The 13,183-nt window shown below is 42.1% G+C and overlaps 2 protein-coding genes across 4 annotated transcripts in view; both read left to right on the top strand.

The window, feature by feature from the left end:
- Positions 1–4,112: 4,112 nt before the first annotated feature.
- On the top strand, positions 4,113–7,213 carry LOC148075289 (mRNA decay activator protein ZFP36L1). Its single transcript, XM_087795592.1, has 2 exons — positions 4,113–4,260; positions 4,659–7,213. The coding sequence occupies exons 1-2, from the start codon at positions 4,207–4,209 to the stop codon at positions 5,763–5,765; spliced, it is 1,161 nt and encodes a 386-aa protein (XP_087651718.1). The 5' UTR covers positions 4,113–4,206; the 3' UTR covers positions 5,766–7,213.
- Positions 7,214–13,118: 5,905 nt separating this feature from the next.
- Positions 13,119–13,183, top strand: part of LOC148075288 (uncharacterized) — a 7,543-nt gene continuing 7,478 nt past the window's right edge. For all 3 annotated transcript variants that reach the window (XM_087796279.1, XM_087796274.1, XM_087796275.1), the window contains exon 1: positions 13,119–13,183. This exon is cut by the window's right edge and continues 30 nt beyond it. The gene's annotated coding sequence lies outside the window, so the exon portion shown is untranslated.

Genomic DNA, 13,183 nt, shown 5'->3' with positions numbered 1-13,183 from the left:
TCACAAACACGTGCATACAAATACTTGTCTTTACTATTAAACACACACTTTTACACAAACTAATACACACTAATACTTGTATACAATATTGAGTAATGCAAACACTCAACATCAAAACTTCTTTTTCCTTCTTAAAATACAACAGAAAATGTTTGTGTATGTGTGTCCGCTTGTGTGTGTTTATGTGTGTGGGCTTGTGAGGGCATCGTGGCGAAGCGTCCACAGGATTATTTCTGACAAAGGACTGGACCCCCCGTTGCTCCAATTTTCCCGCCAATGAGTTTCCTGTTTCCTGGAATGTGACTACACACACACGCACACACACATACACACACACACACCATTTGGTGCCAGCTGCTCACTATGATGCAACAAGGCAGAGTCCAGCGGGTCCTCGGGGGCATCTGGGCAATAAAGACTTCCTTTCATCCAATCACGATCCAAAATAATCCCAACGTTGCGGGAAATCGTCTTAAAATCGCAGTTTGCTGGGGTTTTTTTTAACGTTCATCAGCGTAAATAACCCAGATTATCGGATGCTGATGTCAGCAATCTCTGTCCGACACATGCTTTTCATCGCCTCCGGACACGTGTGAGGATGAAATTGAGGCGGAAGGAAGAAGATTTGACGAATCAACGGAAAGTGTTTTTCGCACAATGATTTTTTAATTACATTAATGGCAGATGAATTACTAAATCAAAATGTGTTAGTATTTATTTTATTTTGTGCGTGTACGTTTACAGGCAAAATGGTTCATTTTAATAATATTTACCACATAATCTGAAACAACAAGTAAAAACCATTAAAAAAAAAATCATACGGGCAATTTATGTGTACAATAAACTTGAAACATAAATCGAATACATCGTACAATACTTACCAAGAAATCTATCACATAATTGACATGGGATTACGATAATTCTGACACACTTCAACATCTCAAAGGGTATATGTTGTCATATTACGAAAGAAGTCTTACGATCAATTCTTAAGATGTACGATAGTTTTGAAACACGCTTCGGCGTTCAAGGTGTACGGAAATAACCGGAAAGTTCCCCTAAATTAAAACAAAATTTTGAAGATTATCTGAGCAATAATTCCTTGTAATCTTCACACAGATGATAACTCACACACTAGATGTTTTTTAAAGTAGTTTTTAGGTACTAATATTTCAAAATGTAGGTCATACGCTGTACAAACTTCTTAGGTTGAACTCTACTCTAGAACACTTGCTTGATCGTCTCAGCGTCACAATATTTCCAAACGACTGCCAAACTCTACACATGGTCCGAGGCATCGACACACTTGTTCGATGCTTTAACAGTGCGACGTGTAGTTCACCGAGCAGACTTGAACGCAGCACGTGTTGCTGCAGGTTCACGGACAGTTGGGTCAGATCCTGCATGCTGGTCCATCCCGCTGTGGACGAGGACATATGGAGAAGCTGCTGGACAATAGAGCTCTTGTCATGCTGGCCCCAACAAAGAGGCCAAGACGAGCTCATTCGGGGGGAGGCGGCGGCCATGCTGGGTCACTGTGTGAGAGCATCGCACACACACACACACGCACACACACACACACACACACACACACACACACGTTGGGACAGTTGATAAGAATCCGTGGTCTTGGCAATCCTATGAACCAGTCCTGTAATTAGATACAGGAAGTGACCTCATTCCACAATTCGTTTGAATAAATTGACTTAAAAATTCAAAACAAATCTGCATAATTAATGTAGATTCATCAAAGTATCAACAACACCAGTAATACAGAGGAACGAAGTACTAGTTAAGGTTCAGGGAGAGTTTCTGTCCAGATAGCAAAGGTATTAGCAGAAGAAAACATAAGGAATTAGTATTAATAGTAGTTGGCCATTACTAGTTATGGCTATATTTTATTGAATATTGTTTTGATTGTTTAACCGCTTTGTGACCCTGGTCTGGAAAAGCGCTATATAAATAAAAATGACTTTATAACTTACTTATATTGAAATAGGAGTACTTCCAGTAGGAGTAGAAGTTGTGGGAGAAAACACAATAATAGAGTTTGTAATGGTAGTAGAAAATGTTAGTTTTTTTTGGCAGAATTATTAGTAGTTGGGGTAGTACAAAAACTAAAAGCACTACCACAACAGTTGTTCATTGAAAAGCAGAAGTACTTTTGTTGATAGAGGTACAAAAAGAAACACACACACAATAAATATACCAGAAATAGTCGCAAATGAAGTAGGAGTAGTAATATTTTAGTAGCAGTTTAGTTAGGGTATTGTTAGTAAAAGTACCATCGGTTGTGGTAGCTGTTAGCATTAGATAAGTTAGCATAATTAGCAGTATTCAAAGTAGTGAAGTATTAAAGAAAGGACAATAGAGTTTTATGAGTGGTGGTACTTTTTGTAGTGGAAGTTAGTAGTGGTACTAGTAGTTAGAGTACACGTTATTGAACTTGAAAATTGACGCTGAAAGATTTTAAATCTTGAGAGAAAAATTAACGACAAACCGTGTGTTACCAAACCAGCCGACCACAGGGAGGAAACCACACTGTCTTTCAGTTATTTAACACACACACAGACACACACACACACACAGCACAGTAATGTGTGCGATAAGAAACTGTCTGTTTTGTTCTGTTTCATGGATTCATGATTCAGTAACTGACAAATCTGTAGTCGTAGTCAAACGTTGACCTGAAGCTTTTCTGTCAGAAAATCTTACCCACGATATGTATTTCTCACCAAAAATGTTCTTTCTTGATACTCAGTCCTTATTGTTCAAAATCCAAAATGAAAGAAAAATTATACACATTTTTTCAAATAGTTTCGTGAAAATGACATCGTGTGACCATAGGAGCGGACTGATGACATCACCAGGTGACACCAGGGGCGACGTCTGACATCAGAGTCTTCACCTTCGCCTCATCCTTCCTTCTCTGGTTTCACTTTATTTCCACACAGTCACGTCGCTCATGCCCCGGGTCACTCCTGTGGACCGTTGCAGGTTTCTGGACCGTCAGAGTCTGTCTGACACCTTCACACTGTGACTACAGAGGCGGGCGTCGCCATGGTGACCCCTGCCGCTGAGGTTCAGTCAAAATACACAAACACACACTTGGTAACGCAACATTTGTCTGTTGTTGTTGTGTTGTTATTGGATGTTGAGTTGTCACTTTAGGTTGTGTTGCCAAGCTGTAATGTATGTAGTATGTTTTCTTTGGGTTGTGTGATAAATCTGTCGTCATTTGATTTTGAACTTTTATGTCTCGAAACTTTGTGTAATGATGTTACAATGTTGTGTGTCACGTCCTTCTGTGTGCTAGCATTATGTTGTGTTGTTACTCATTGTTGCACGACACTTTCCTGATTGAACGCTGTGTCTTCACCTTGGGTTGTTGTGTATATGTCACTCTATGTTGTACTGTACATGTGTCTTAATTTTGTGAGTCACTGCATGTTGTTTTCGGCACTAAATCCTTATTATGCTATGTTGTTGTGTCTGTTTATTGTATTGTGTTGATTTCCAGGTGGCTACTTCAGTAGTTAGTTAACTCCATGTTGTGCGTCTTTTCATGTTGTTGTCACTTGTTCATCTATTGTGTTTATGTACTTGTGAGTGTCTTTAAACATCTGTGTATATCTAAATAGTGGTGTGTGAGGACAAAATTGAAGTCTTGTCTTTTTGACTGTTGTCAAATGGTCAACATTTGTCGGTAAGTAGAATATATTTTCAAATATCAAATACACAACAAGTTTTTGGCACAGAAAAAGTTTTGAGTGGCCGTTGAGCCGCTCGTTATCTTGTCGCCGGCCACGCCACTACATTTTTCAGAGAGCAGAGAAGAAGAATGCGTCTTTAAGGATTTTGTAATGAATGGTTTGGAAAAGTAGCCTCATTCAACCCCCTCCTCGTCTTTCAGAGCCCACCCTGCCCCCTAGCACACTCTCACAATGCAGGACCCCCTCCCATGTCCGACACACACATTAACACACACTCATGCCCCCTCGAGCTCACAGGCAGGGCGGGGACGGAGGGGGGTTTCCCCAACTATTTAAACAGATTCCAGCAGATGGTCGAGGAACTTTCCTGCTGGAGTGCTGGTCTCTCCTCAGCTCACTGAACCCAAAGAAGCCTTGGACCCCCTACTCTCTCTCTGAGGATCCCCAACTTTCTCTGCATCCCCAGCTAAGGACCCAGACTAGCTGCAGAACCATGCCCTCCGACTTCCTAACACCGTTCCTCGAGCTGGACGAGGAATTCTGCAAGGTGAGGAAGACCACCGGCTCTTAAAACTACCAAATATATCTGCTCTTGTCTTTTGCTGCATTTGTTTTAAATATACTTTTAGCTCCGGAATAAGAAAACACTTGGGGTTTTGTTGGAATTTTCTACTTAAGCAAAAAATTGCATTCCTTGTTTGAGTAGAGAAACATTTTGGAAACTGTTTTTTTTCAACATTCATGTAAAAAAAAGGGGGGAAAACGCTCAATTAAAATAGTTCATATATTATTTTAATTCAATATGTTTCTATGATTGTACGTTATTATAATAATGTTTGGTTTAAAGAAAAAAAAGAGCTTTGATAAGTTTATTTATTAGATTATAGTTCTTGTCCCTCTCCTCCTGAATTCCGAATTCTAAATTGTAAATTTCTTGTCTTCCAGAGTTTCCGCAGTCTTGAAACCGACGATGTTCCGTCCTGCAGTCTGCAGCAGCAAAGAGTTCTGGGCTTTCAGCGCAGACACTCTCTCTGTCCCGTAACACTTCCCAACTCGAAGTTCAACAGCAGCTCGGACGCCGGCGAGCCGTCCGGCTGGGGCCTCGGCGGGACGACCGGCTCTCAGTGGCGGCGGGACGTCCAGCTGCCTCGCTCCTCCCTCAGCCACATCCCCTACAGGATGGACCGATCCGTCAGCATGATCGAGGGCGGCGCGTTGGCGAGCCGGGATGAAACGCTTCCCTCGCCGATGACGCTGGCGCCCCCTCCTGGCTTCTCCTTCAGCGACAGCAACACTTCCCTTTCCTCGGGAACGCCCAGAACGCCGGTGCCGCCCCCTCACATCTCCACGCGGTACAAGACCGAGCTGTGCCGCACGTTCGAGGAGAGCGGCATTTGCAAATACGGCGCCAAATGCCAGTTTGCCCACGGCATGGACGAGCTTCGTGGCCTGAGCAGGCACCCAAAGTACAAGACGGAGCCCTGCCGCACTTTCCACACCATCGGCTTCTGTCCCTATGGTGCCCGCTGTCATTTCATCCACAACGCAGATGAGATGCTGAGCCAGGAGACGCACAAACCCAAACCCAAGCCCCCTATGCTGCGCCACAGCCTCAGCTTCGCCGGCTTCTCCAACAGAATGCAGACTTTCCAGCCAGTGGAAGAGCCTTCCCCGCTCCTCTTCACCCGGGCTTCCTCTGTATCTCCTCCACCTTCCTCGACAGGTAGCCCAGAGCTGCTGTCCCCTCTTTTCCCCGAGTCCGGGCCCCTGAAGATCTTCCCTTTCACGGCCATGCCGGATCTCACCAGCGACGGTGCGGATGCCGCCCTCCGCTTCTACGCTCTCTCCGACGCCACGAAGCTCCAGATGTTTAAACTCGCCCAGAAGCTTCCAGAGCCCACCCTACACCGCTGCTCCTCTGCCGACTCCCTCTCCGAAGAGGGGTACACCTCTTCCTGCTCCCTGAGCTCGACCTCCAGCGACGCCGAGTCGCCCAGCTTCGAGGGCAGACGCCTGCCCATTTTTAGCCGCATGTCCATCCCCGGCGAGTAGACAAGCCCGACCTCGACTAGATGATATAACGCTGCGGCCGAGCCGTTCTGGCTCAGGTTAGCTGCAGTCGTTACCTTTACCCGGCCGAGAATCTTTGTGCATATTGCATTTTCAAACATAGCAGTTGTAGCGCTGCTCCGTGTTCGTCCAGTTTTAGCTGACTTTTTTTATTTGATTATTTGACGTGTGCCGCTGTTTCTGCTGTATACTGTTGTATACCCTTGTTAAGAAACTCCTTGCCTTATCTAAGTAGGAGGTTCTGATTAAGAACTTCCTGTTGTTCCACTTTAAAGTCTGGCGCCCGATATTTGACCAACCGACTAACCAACTTTCCTGCTTTTCCTTAAGCCTCGCAGCAAGTGTTTGGTCACGTGTTTTCGGTCAGACAGCAACCGGCCTCTTAATGCAGACCAACCACTCCAGACGTTACATGCTTTGGTAGACATTAAAACTTGCTTTCATTGAGTTTGCTTCGTTTGTCCGTGGGACAAACAAGCATTAATATTATCTCTCCATTAACTTTGTTAGTGCAACATTAGCATGCATGAATACGAGGCAGTTGCTGTGACCGATCAACACATTGTTGGATGCATCGGTTGTGTGGCCTCCTGATTGTACGTCCGAGCTGTCTGGCAGCTGGAAATAGCAACCGAGTAGCGAAACTACTGAATCTAGTTACCAAAGTTTAGACTTCCCCTAACATGCTAGGAATGCTAACACTTAGCCTAGCCTTCAATGAACAGTGTTAATTCTAGTTTGTTTTTTTTAGTTGTATTATTTATTGCTTTTGATAGTTTTTTGTGTTTTCTACTGCTTGCCTCTGATCGTCCGCCCGGCTTGGTTTATACCGTCCAGTAGCTTTAAGAAGGATCGCAGAGAAGAGAGTCGGGAAACGGGAGGAGTAACGAAACATATTGGCATTCGATGTGCATGTTGCCTTATTGGCTCAAAGGCCTGGCAGAATCAGGACTCGCTCTCTTCTCGCTGCGACACCTCGCAACACCGTCCGACCGCTCGAAAGTTTTTAAGCATACTTTTATTTTTTTTCATTTCAAGAGTCATAAAGGGAAATTGACAGGTTTTTTTGTTTTTTTTGTCGTACTTTTTGTCGTACTTGTGCTAATGTTTTTTCTATCAGAGTTTCCCACAGTACAATGTGTTGCACGTTAGCTTGCAAGCTAACTTTTTGTGGCGGGTAAAATCACTGGCAACTGTTTTTTTATTTGTCAACCTGTCGAATCCAGAAACGTGCATGACGACTAGAAATTCTTAACTTAAATTTCTATTTATTTCGCATTTTGAAAACGTATATATTGCAATGTTGTTGTTTGAGTTACATAATTTATGTCCATTGATTGTTTACATTCCATGGCTTGTGTTTATATTTTAGCTCTTTATCTTAATATATTTGTCATTCTTGGTTTCAAAATAAAAGACTGAAAATTGAAGTGTTGTTTTGTTTATAGTAGTAGTAGTAGTTATAAATAAATAGATTATTGCTAAAGGCTGAAAGTGAAATAAAAAAGTGTCAGAAGAGTGTAAATTCTTAATTTTGCTGTTGCTAATGTTCTGGTGGTGTTCACATAAGATGAAGACTCATTGGTGCCATTACCATTGGTTCATTGTTCGCTGTTCTTGCTTCCTATTTAGAAAGATTGCTATCTTATGGGAATGGGAACAAGATTTTTAATTCCCAAGTGGAACTGGAATAACCATTGCCAACCATTCACACACACACTCATCCCTACAGACAATTTCCCAAAGTTCTTCTAATCCACCTATGTATTATTTTGGAATGTGGGAAGAAACTAAAGTAAACCCACGCAACGAAGGTAGATTAATAATATTCGTAGTCGTAGTCGTAGTCGTAGTCGTAGTCGTAGTCGTAGTCGTAGTCGTAGTCGTAGTCGTAGTACTTATAGTAGTAGTCGTAGTAGTTATAGTATTAGTCCTGGTAGTAATAGTAGTAGTCGTAGTGGTAGTAGTAATAGAAGTTGTCTTAGTCATAGTAGTAATAGTAGTACTCGTAGTCATAGTAGTAATAGTATCAGTAGGTAGTAGTCATCGTCGTCATCACCGTAGAAGAAGTAGTAATAGCAGTACTAGTAGTAGTAGTCGTAGGCAAAGTTGTAGTGGTAGTAGTAGTTATAGTAGTAATAGTAGTTGTAGTAGTCGTATTAGCAGTATTCGTAGTAGTAGTAATAGTAATAGTAGTAGTAGTAGAATTTGTAGTCACAGTCGTGGTCGTTGTATTAGTGGTAATAGTAGCAATAGTAGTAATAGTAGTATTAATAATAGTAATAGTAATAGTAAAAGTAATACTGAAGTGGTTTCTGAAGACACAATGAACGGATCAAATATAGTTTCGTCACCTGGCTTCTTTCCTGGGTGTTGAACCTCCTCACTAGTTTCTCCTTAATTGCAGTATGGTAGAGAAAGAGCTGAGCCAAAAGACAAATTTCTTATGTTGGACTTCTACTCTCACCTGTGGAAAAACAAGCTTTGACGATCCAGAAAGTATCTCTGAGAGAAGCTCAGTCATCCAGGAGAGACTCAGAGTAGACCCTCTGCAGCAACAAGGAGGCTCCACCCACAGGTTTACAGTCCAACACCTCCATGAATCCCACACTGAGGTGAGAAGCGGAGAAGTTGAACAATGTCCTTCATTAAAAGTGACAGGGAAACGTGTGCGTCAGCAGAAGCAGCCGGTTTGTTTTGGTGCCGCCGAAGTTCCCACAATCATCAGGGACCATAATCTGTGTCACACAAAGGAGACAAAGATTAACTCTATCTCTTACTGTGTCACACTGTGTGTGTGTGCATGCGTGCGTACGTGTGTGTCTGTGTGGGAAGTTTGTGGCAACTGGTCTGAACTGAGCAATTCAGGTTGAGTGACACTGAGGAAAATGTTTGGACAACAGATGCCCGAACAAAAGACTCCAAGCCCAACAAAAGAGCACAGAAGATACTTGTGACTGATTTCATCTATTCACACAAAGTGGAGCAGTGGCTGAGGCCCGCCCCTTGTGTGTGTGTATGTGTGTGTGTGTGTGTTTTTGCACATGTACATTTGAGTGTAGATTTATGATCCTACTCACATTAATCAATTGGAAGTTTATTGATCCCTTAAGATTAGGATGTTTTAATGTAAGTGCATAAAAGTAGTTTTTTATTGTATTTGTTGTTTTATTTTGGTGCATTTTATCTGCAAAAACAATCAGTGAGTTTTTTTTATAATTTTTGTATGTGTATTTGCGTCCTAATTTTTGATACACACATAAGAGTGTGTTGAGTATGTGTGAAGTTTTGAGAGGATGATAGAGAAACATGTGGGAACAAGGAGATCCGAAGTAACAGGACAAGGAGAAACAGAAATGAGGGACATTGGAGGAGAGAAGTGGAGATACATGGAGGAGAGATGTGAGGGAACATGGAGGAGAGGAATCGGGGAACACGAAGGAGAGAAGGGAAGAAACATTGAGGAGAGAACTGAGGGAACATGGAGGAGATCGGGGAGAAAACATGGTGGTAAGTAGTGGGAACATGGATTAGAAAAGTGAGGGAAGATGGAGTATAAATGTTGGGGAACATGGAGGTGAGAAGTGAGGGAACATGAAGGAGAGAAGTAAAGAAACGTTGAGGAGAGAAGTGAGGGAAAACGAAGAAGAGAAATGACGGAACATGAAGGAGAAACGTTGGGGAACAATGAGAAGAGAAGTGAGGGAACAAGCAGGAAAGAAGTGAGAGAACATGGTGGAAAGCAGAAAAGAAGGATTGAGGAGAGAATTGAGGGAACATGGAGGAGATCGTGACAAAACAAAGAGGTAAGTAGTGGGAACATGGATTAGAAAAGTGAGGTAATATGGAGTCGAAATGTCAGGGAACATAGAGGTGAGAAGTGGAGAAACATGGAGGTGAGAAGTGAGGGAACATGGAGGAAGGAAGTGAAGAAACGTTGAGGAGAGAAGTGAGGGAACAAGAAGAAAAGAACTGAGGGAACATGGAGGAGATCGGGAGAAAACAAAGAGGCAAGAAGTGGAAACATGGATTAGAGAAGTGAGGGAAGATGGAGTCGAAATGTTGGGGAACATGGAGGTGAGAAGTGGAGAAACATGGAGGTCAGAAGTGAGGTAACATGGAGGAGAGAAGTGAGGGAAAAAGAAGAAGAGAAATGACGGAACATGAAGGAGAAAAGTTAGGGTACAATGAGAAGAGAAGTGAGGTAACATGGAGGAGGGAAGTGAAGAAACGTTGAGTAGAGAAGTGAGGGAACAAGAAGAAAATAAATGAGGGAACATGGAGGAGATCGGGAGAAAACAAAGAGGTAAGAAGTGGGAACATGGATTAGAGAAGTGAGGGAAGATGGAGTCGAAATGTTGGGGATCATAGAGGTGAGAAGTGAGGGAACATGGAGGAGGGAAGTGAAGAAACGTTGAGGAGAGAAGTGAGGGAACAAGAATAAAAGAAATGAAGAAACATGGAGGAAAGAAGTGAAGAGGATTGAGGAGATAAGTGTGGGAACATGGAGGAGATCAGGGAGAAAACATAGAGGTGAGAATTGGAAATGCGAATTAGAAAAGTAAAGGGAAAATAGAGTACAGATGTTGGGGAACATGGAGGTGATACGTGGAGAAACATGGAGGAGAAAAGTGTGTGAACAAGGAGATGAGAGTGTGTGTGTGTGTGTGTGTGTGTGCATGAGTGTGTGTGTGTTGGCATTCAGCTGTGTGTCAGTGGAGGATTTCCCTCTAGTAAATGAATAACAGCAAAACACTGCAGGAGAAGCCCCCCCTTCCCCACCCCTATTGCTACTTACAATTCAATGCATCTTTGAGTGTGTGTGTGTGTGTGTGTGTGTGTGTGTGTGTGTGTGTGTGTGTGTGTGTGTGTGTGTGTGTGTGTGTGTGTGTGTGTGTGTGTGTGCGCACGCACAAGAGTGTAGGACCCTAAAAAGGCCAAGGGCCATCCCTGTGCAGCCCCACGACCCCTCCCTCCCCTCATGGTCCTGCGGGCCCTTTTGTGTTCTGTTGCTTTCCCTTTTCTGGGGAACATCTGTATGCTAATGCTACTGAATGAAGCCTGGGAGAGCGGGGGGAGGGCCCGCCTATGATGATGATGGGGGGGCCGGGGGGACACACAGCCGGGTGAGTGATGTGATCTGTGAGGTCTCACCAGCAGGACCGGGTTCAGACCCGGTTGGAACAACAGAGAAGACCCCAGCAGATGGCCCAGTGACGCGGCAGGAAATGAAAATATACACATGAGAATTTTTCAGATATAAGAGACGAAATAATGACACGATAATTCCACAGTGTGACGAGAATTAAGAGAAATTCATTATTTAAACTTTATATCCCACAGAAAGTAGACGATAGTTGTTTACATTACTTACATTTTTATTGTCAGTAAGTAAGTAATTTATATTTATAGAGCGCTTTTCCAGACCAGGGTCACAAAGCGCTTAAACAATAAAAAATAATACTCAATAAAATATGTTTAGCTACATATGTGCAACATTAAACATTAGGAAATAGCTATTAAACATAAATAAAAATAAAGTTTACTATTTACAGAGTGAAGATTATCTATTAAAAGTGTACACAGTTGTATTGTATAAGTCAATAATAAAGATAAACGTGGCTTTGGCGATGTTGATGACACAACATGTATAAGTACATATATTTACATGTTTTTTTTTTATTTCATGGGTTTCGATAACAAGAGGATGGAAATAATGTAGATAGCGCGCCATCTAGTGGGCATCACGTGAAAGAGGGAGGCGATAGAGAGCGAGGGAAAACTTTCTTCCAGCTTCTCACACGTCTTTGTGTAAACTACTAAAAGATGAAACATTAACTCGGGGTGTTAAAACATATAGGAACTCGCCTGTAGATAAAAAACGTAATTCATGTTGCTCAGTCAAAGTTCACCTGCTGAACCTATCAGTGGAAGAAAAATAAAAGGTTCGAGGCTCTGATAAATGTTTGTAAATGATTTATTTACTGCGGCAATGCATCCAAACAATATAAGACACATTGAAAGCCTCTTTGTTTAAAATCTTTGTGTTTCAACTATTTAATTTTTTGTCAGTTAAATGTAGAATTTAATGTTCACATTATTATTACGTATTTACACATCCTTTGAGTCCATGTAAAATATTGGCTCTATTTATATAAATCAATATTATTTCAACAAACTCAAAACGATAAACTATCTATACATATAAATGTATCTCTCATTTATCCACATTATCTTTTTAATATCCTGTATTATCCATAGACATCCTCAGACAATCATTGTCAGTTACAGCTCTTCTCCGTTTATCTATTGAGGTCAACTACAGTAGTTCCACATATAAAAAGTCATTTATAGTGAATGAGCAGCAATGGCAAAGATAGCAAACAGTCATTTTTCTATTCATGTTTCAAGTGAGTTTGTTGAGAGAATTCATTGGTTCGTCCTGAATAAAACTTGCGATTTGAAGTGACTTTATATCTTGTTATTTGTCACGGCTGAAAGGAAATCTTAGTTCAAAATTACAGAATCAATTCAACAGTCGTTCATTCCTCTTTCCTTTGCTTTTTAGAGTTGTTGTGATGCTATACTTTGTCCAGGTTTGCTGCAAAACCTAAAACTAAGGAAAAATAATTTATATTATTTCTGTTCTATTGATTTTGACCACCTGAAAGCATTAGCCTTTGACTCTTGGCATAATATTGAGTATAATGCCCACAATAAACCGGTCTGCGATGCAAAACAGGTTGGGGACTCCTAAACAAAATGAAAAATTAAAGTCTGTATGTATTTGCAATTAATCGCAAAAGCCCAAGACTTGATGTTTTTCGCGGCTCTGTCTGTCTGGTGTTTCCTGAGATTATTTGAACACTATGGCAGTGTGGTTAGATGTGGGACCACACAGCAAATCTTCAGGGGATGGTTCCCCACCTCTGGAAGATGCATCGTTCCAGTCCCAATAATAGCACGCGATGAAGACCACTGAGCGGCTGCTAGTCCATCAACGAATTCAAGTGACTGCTCGAGACCCCCCTGCACTTTTCTTACAGGGAAAATGTGTCGGAGGATTTGCGCTCCACCAAACTGTCTCGCTCTCACCTGGATAGGATTACATTTTTTGGCCATCCAGACTCCTTTTTTTTAGGAGAGTTCACCAGGTTGTTGGATGTCACAGAAGTAGGGCAGGAGACAGAGTACCTTTTTACAGTTTCATGATGCGACTGCAACGGTTTGCGCCCCAAGAACTCAAAGATGAGGTAAAAAGTAGTGGACTTCAGGATAAACAAGCCGAGCCCAGATCTGGTTTGATAAGGAAGCGTTGGGGTTGTTGTTAATAAATACAGGTTGACAACCTACTGAACTGGAAATGCAACAATCTCTGGTTGGGCACTCTTACCAGTGTC

The sequence above is a fragment of the Callionymus lyra genome, chromosome 7 (assembly GCF_982586985.1).
Source record: "Callionymus lyra chromosome 7, fCalLyr1.hap1.1, whole genome shotgun sequence".
NCBI lineage: Eukaryota > Metazoa > Chordata > Actinopteri > Syngnathiformes > Callionymidae > Callionymus > Callionymus lyra.
The sequence above is the reverse complement of the archived record's forward strand: the minus strand, read 5'-3'. Positions and strand labels throughout refer to the sequence as shown.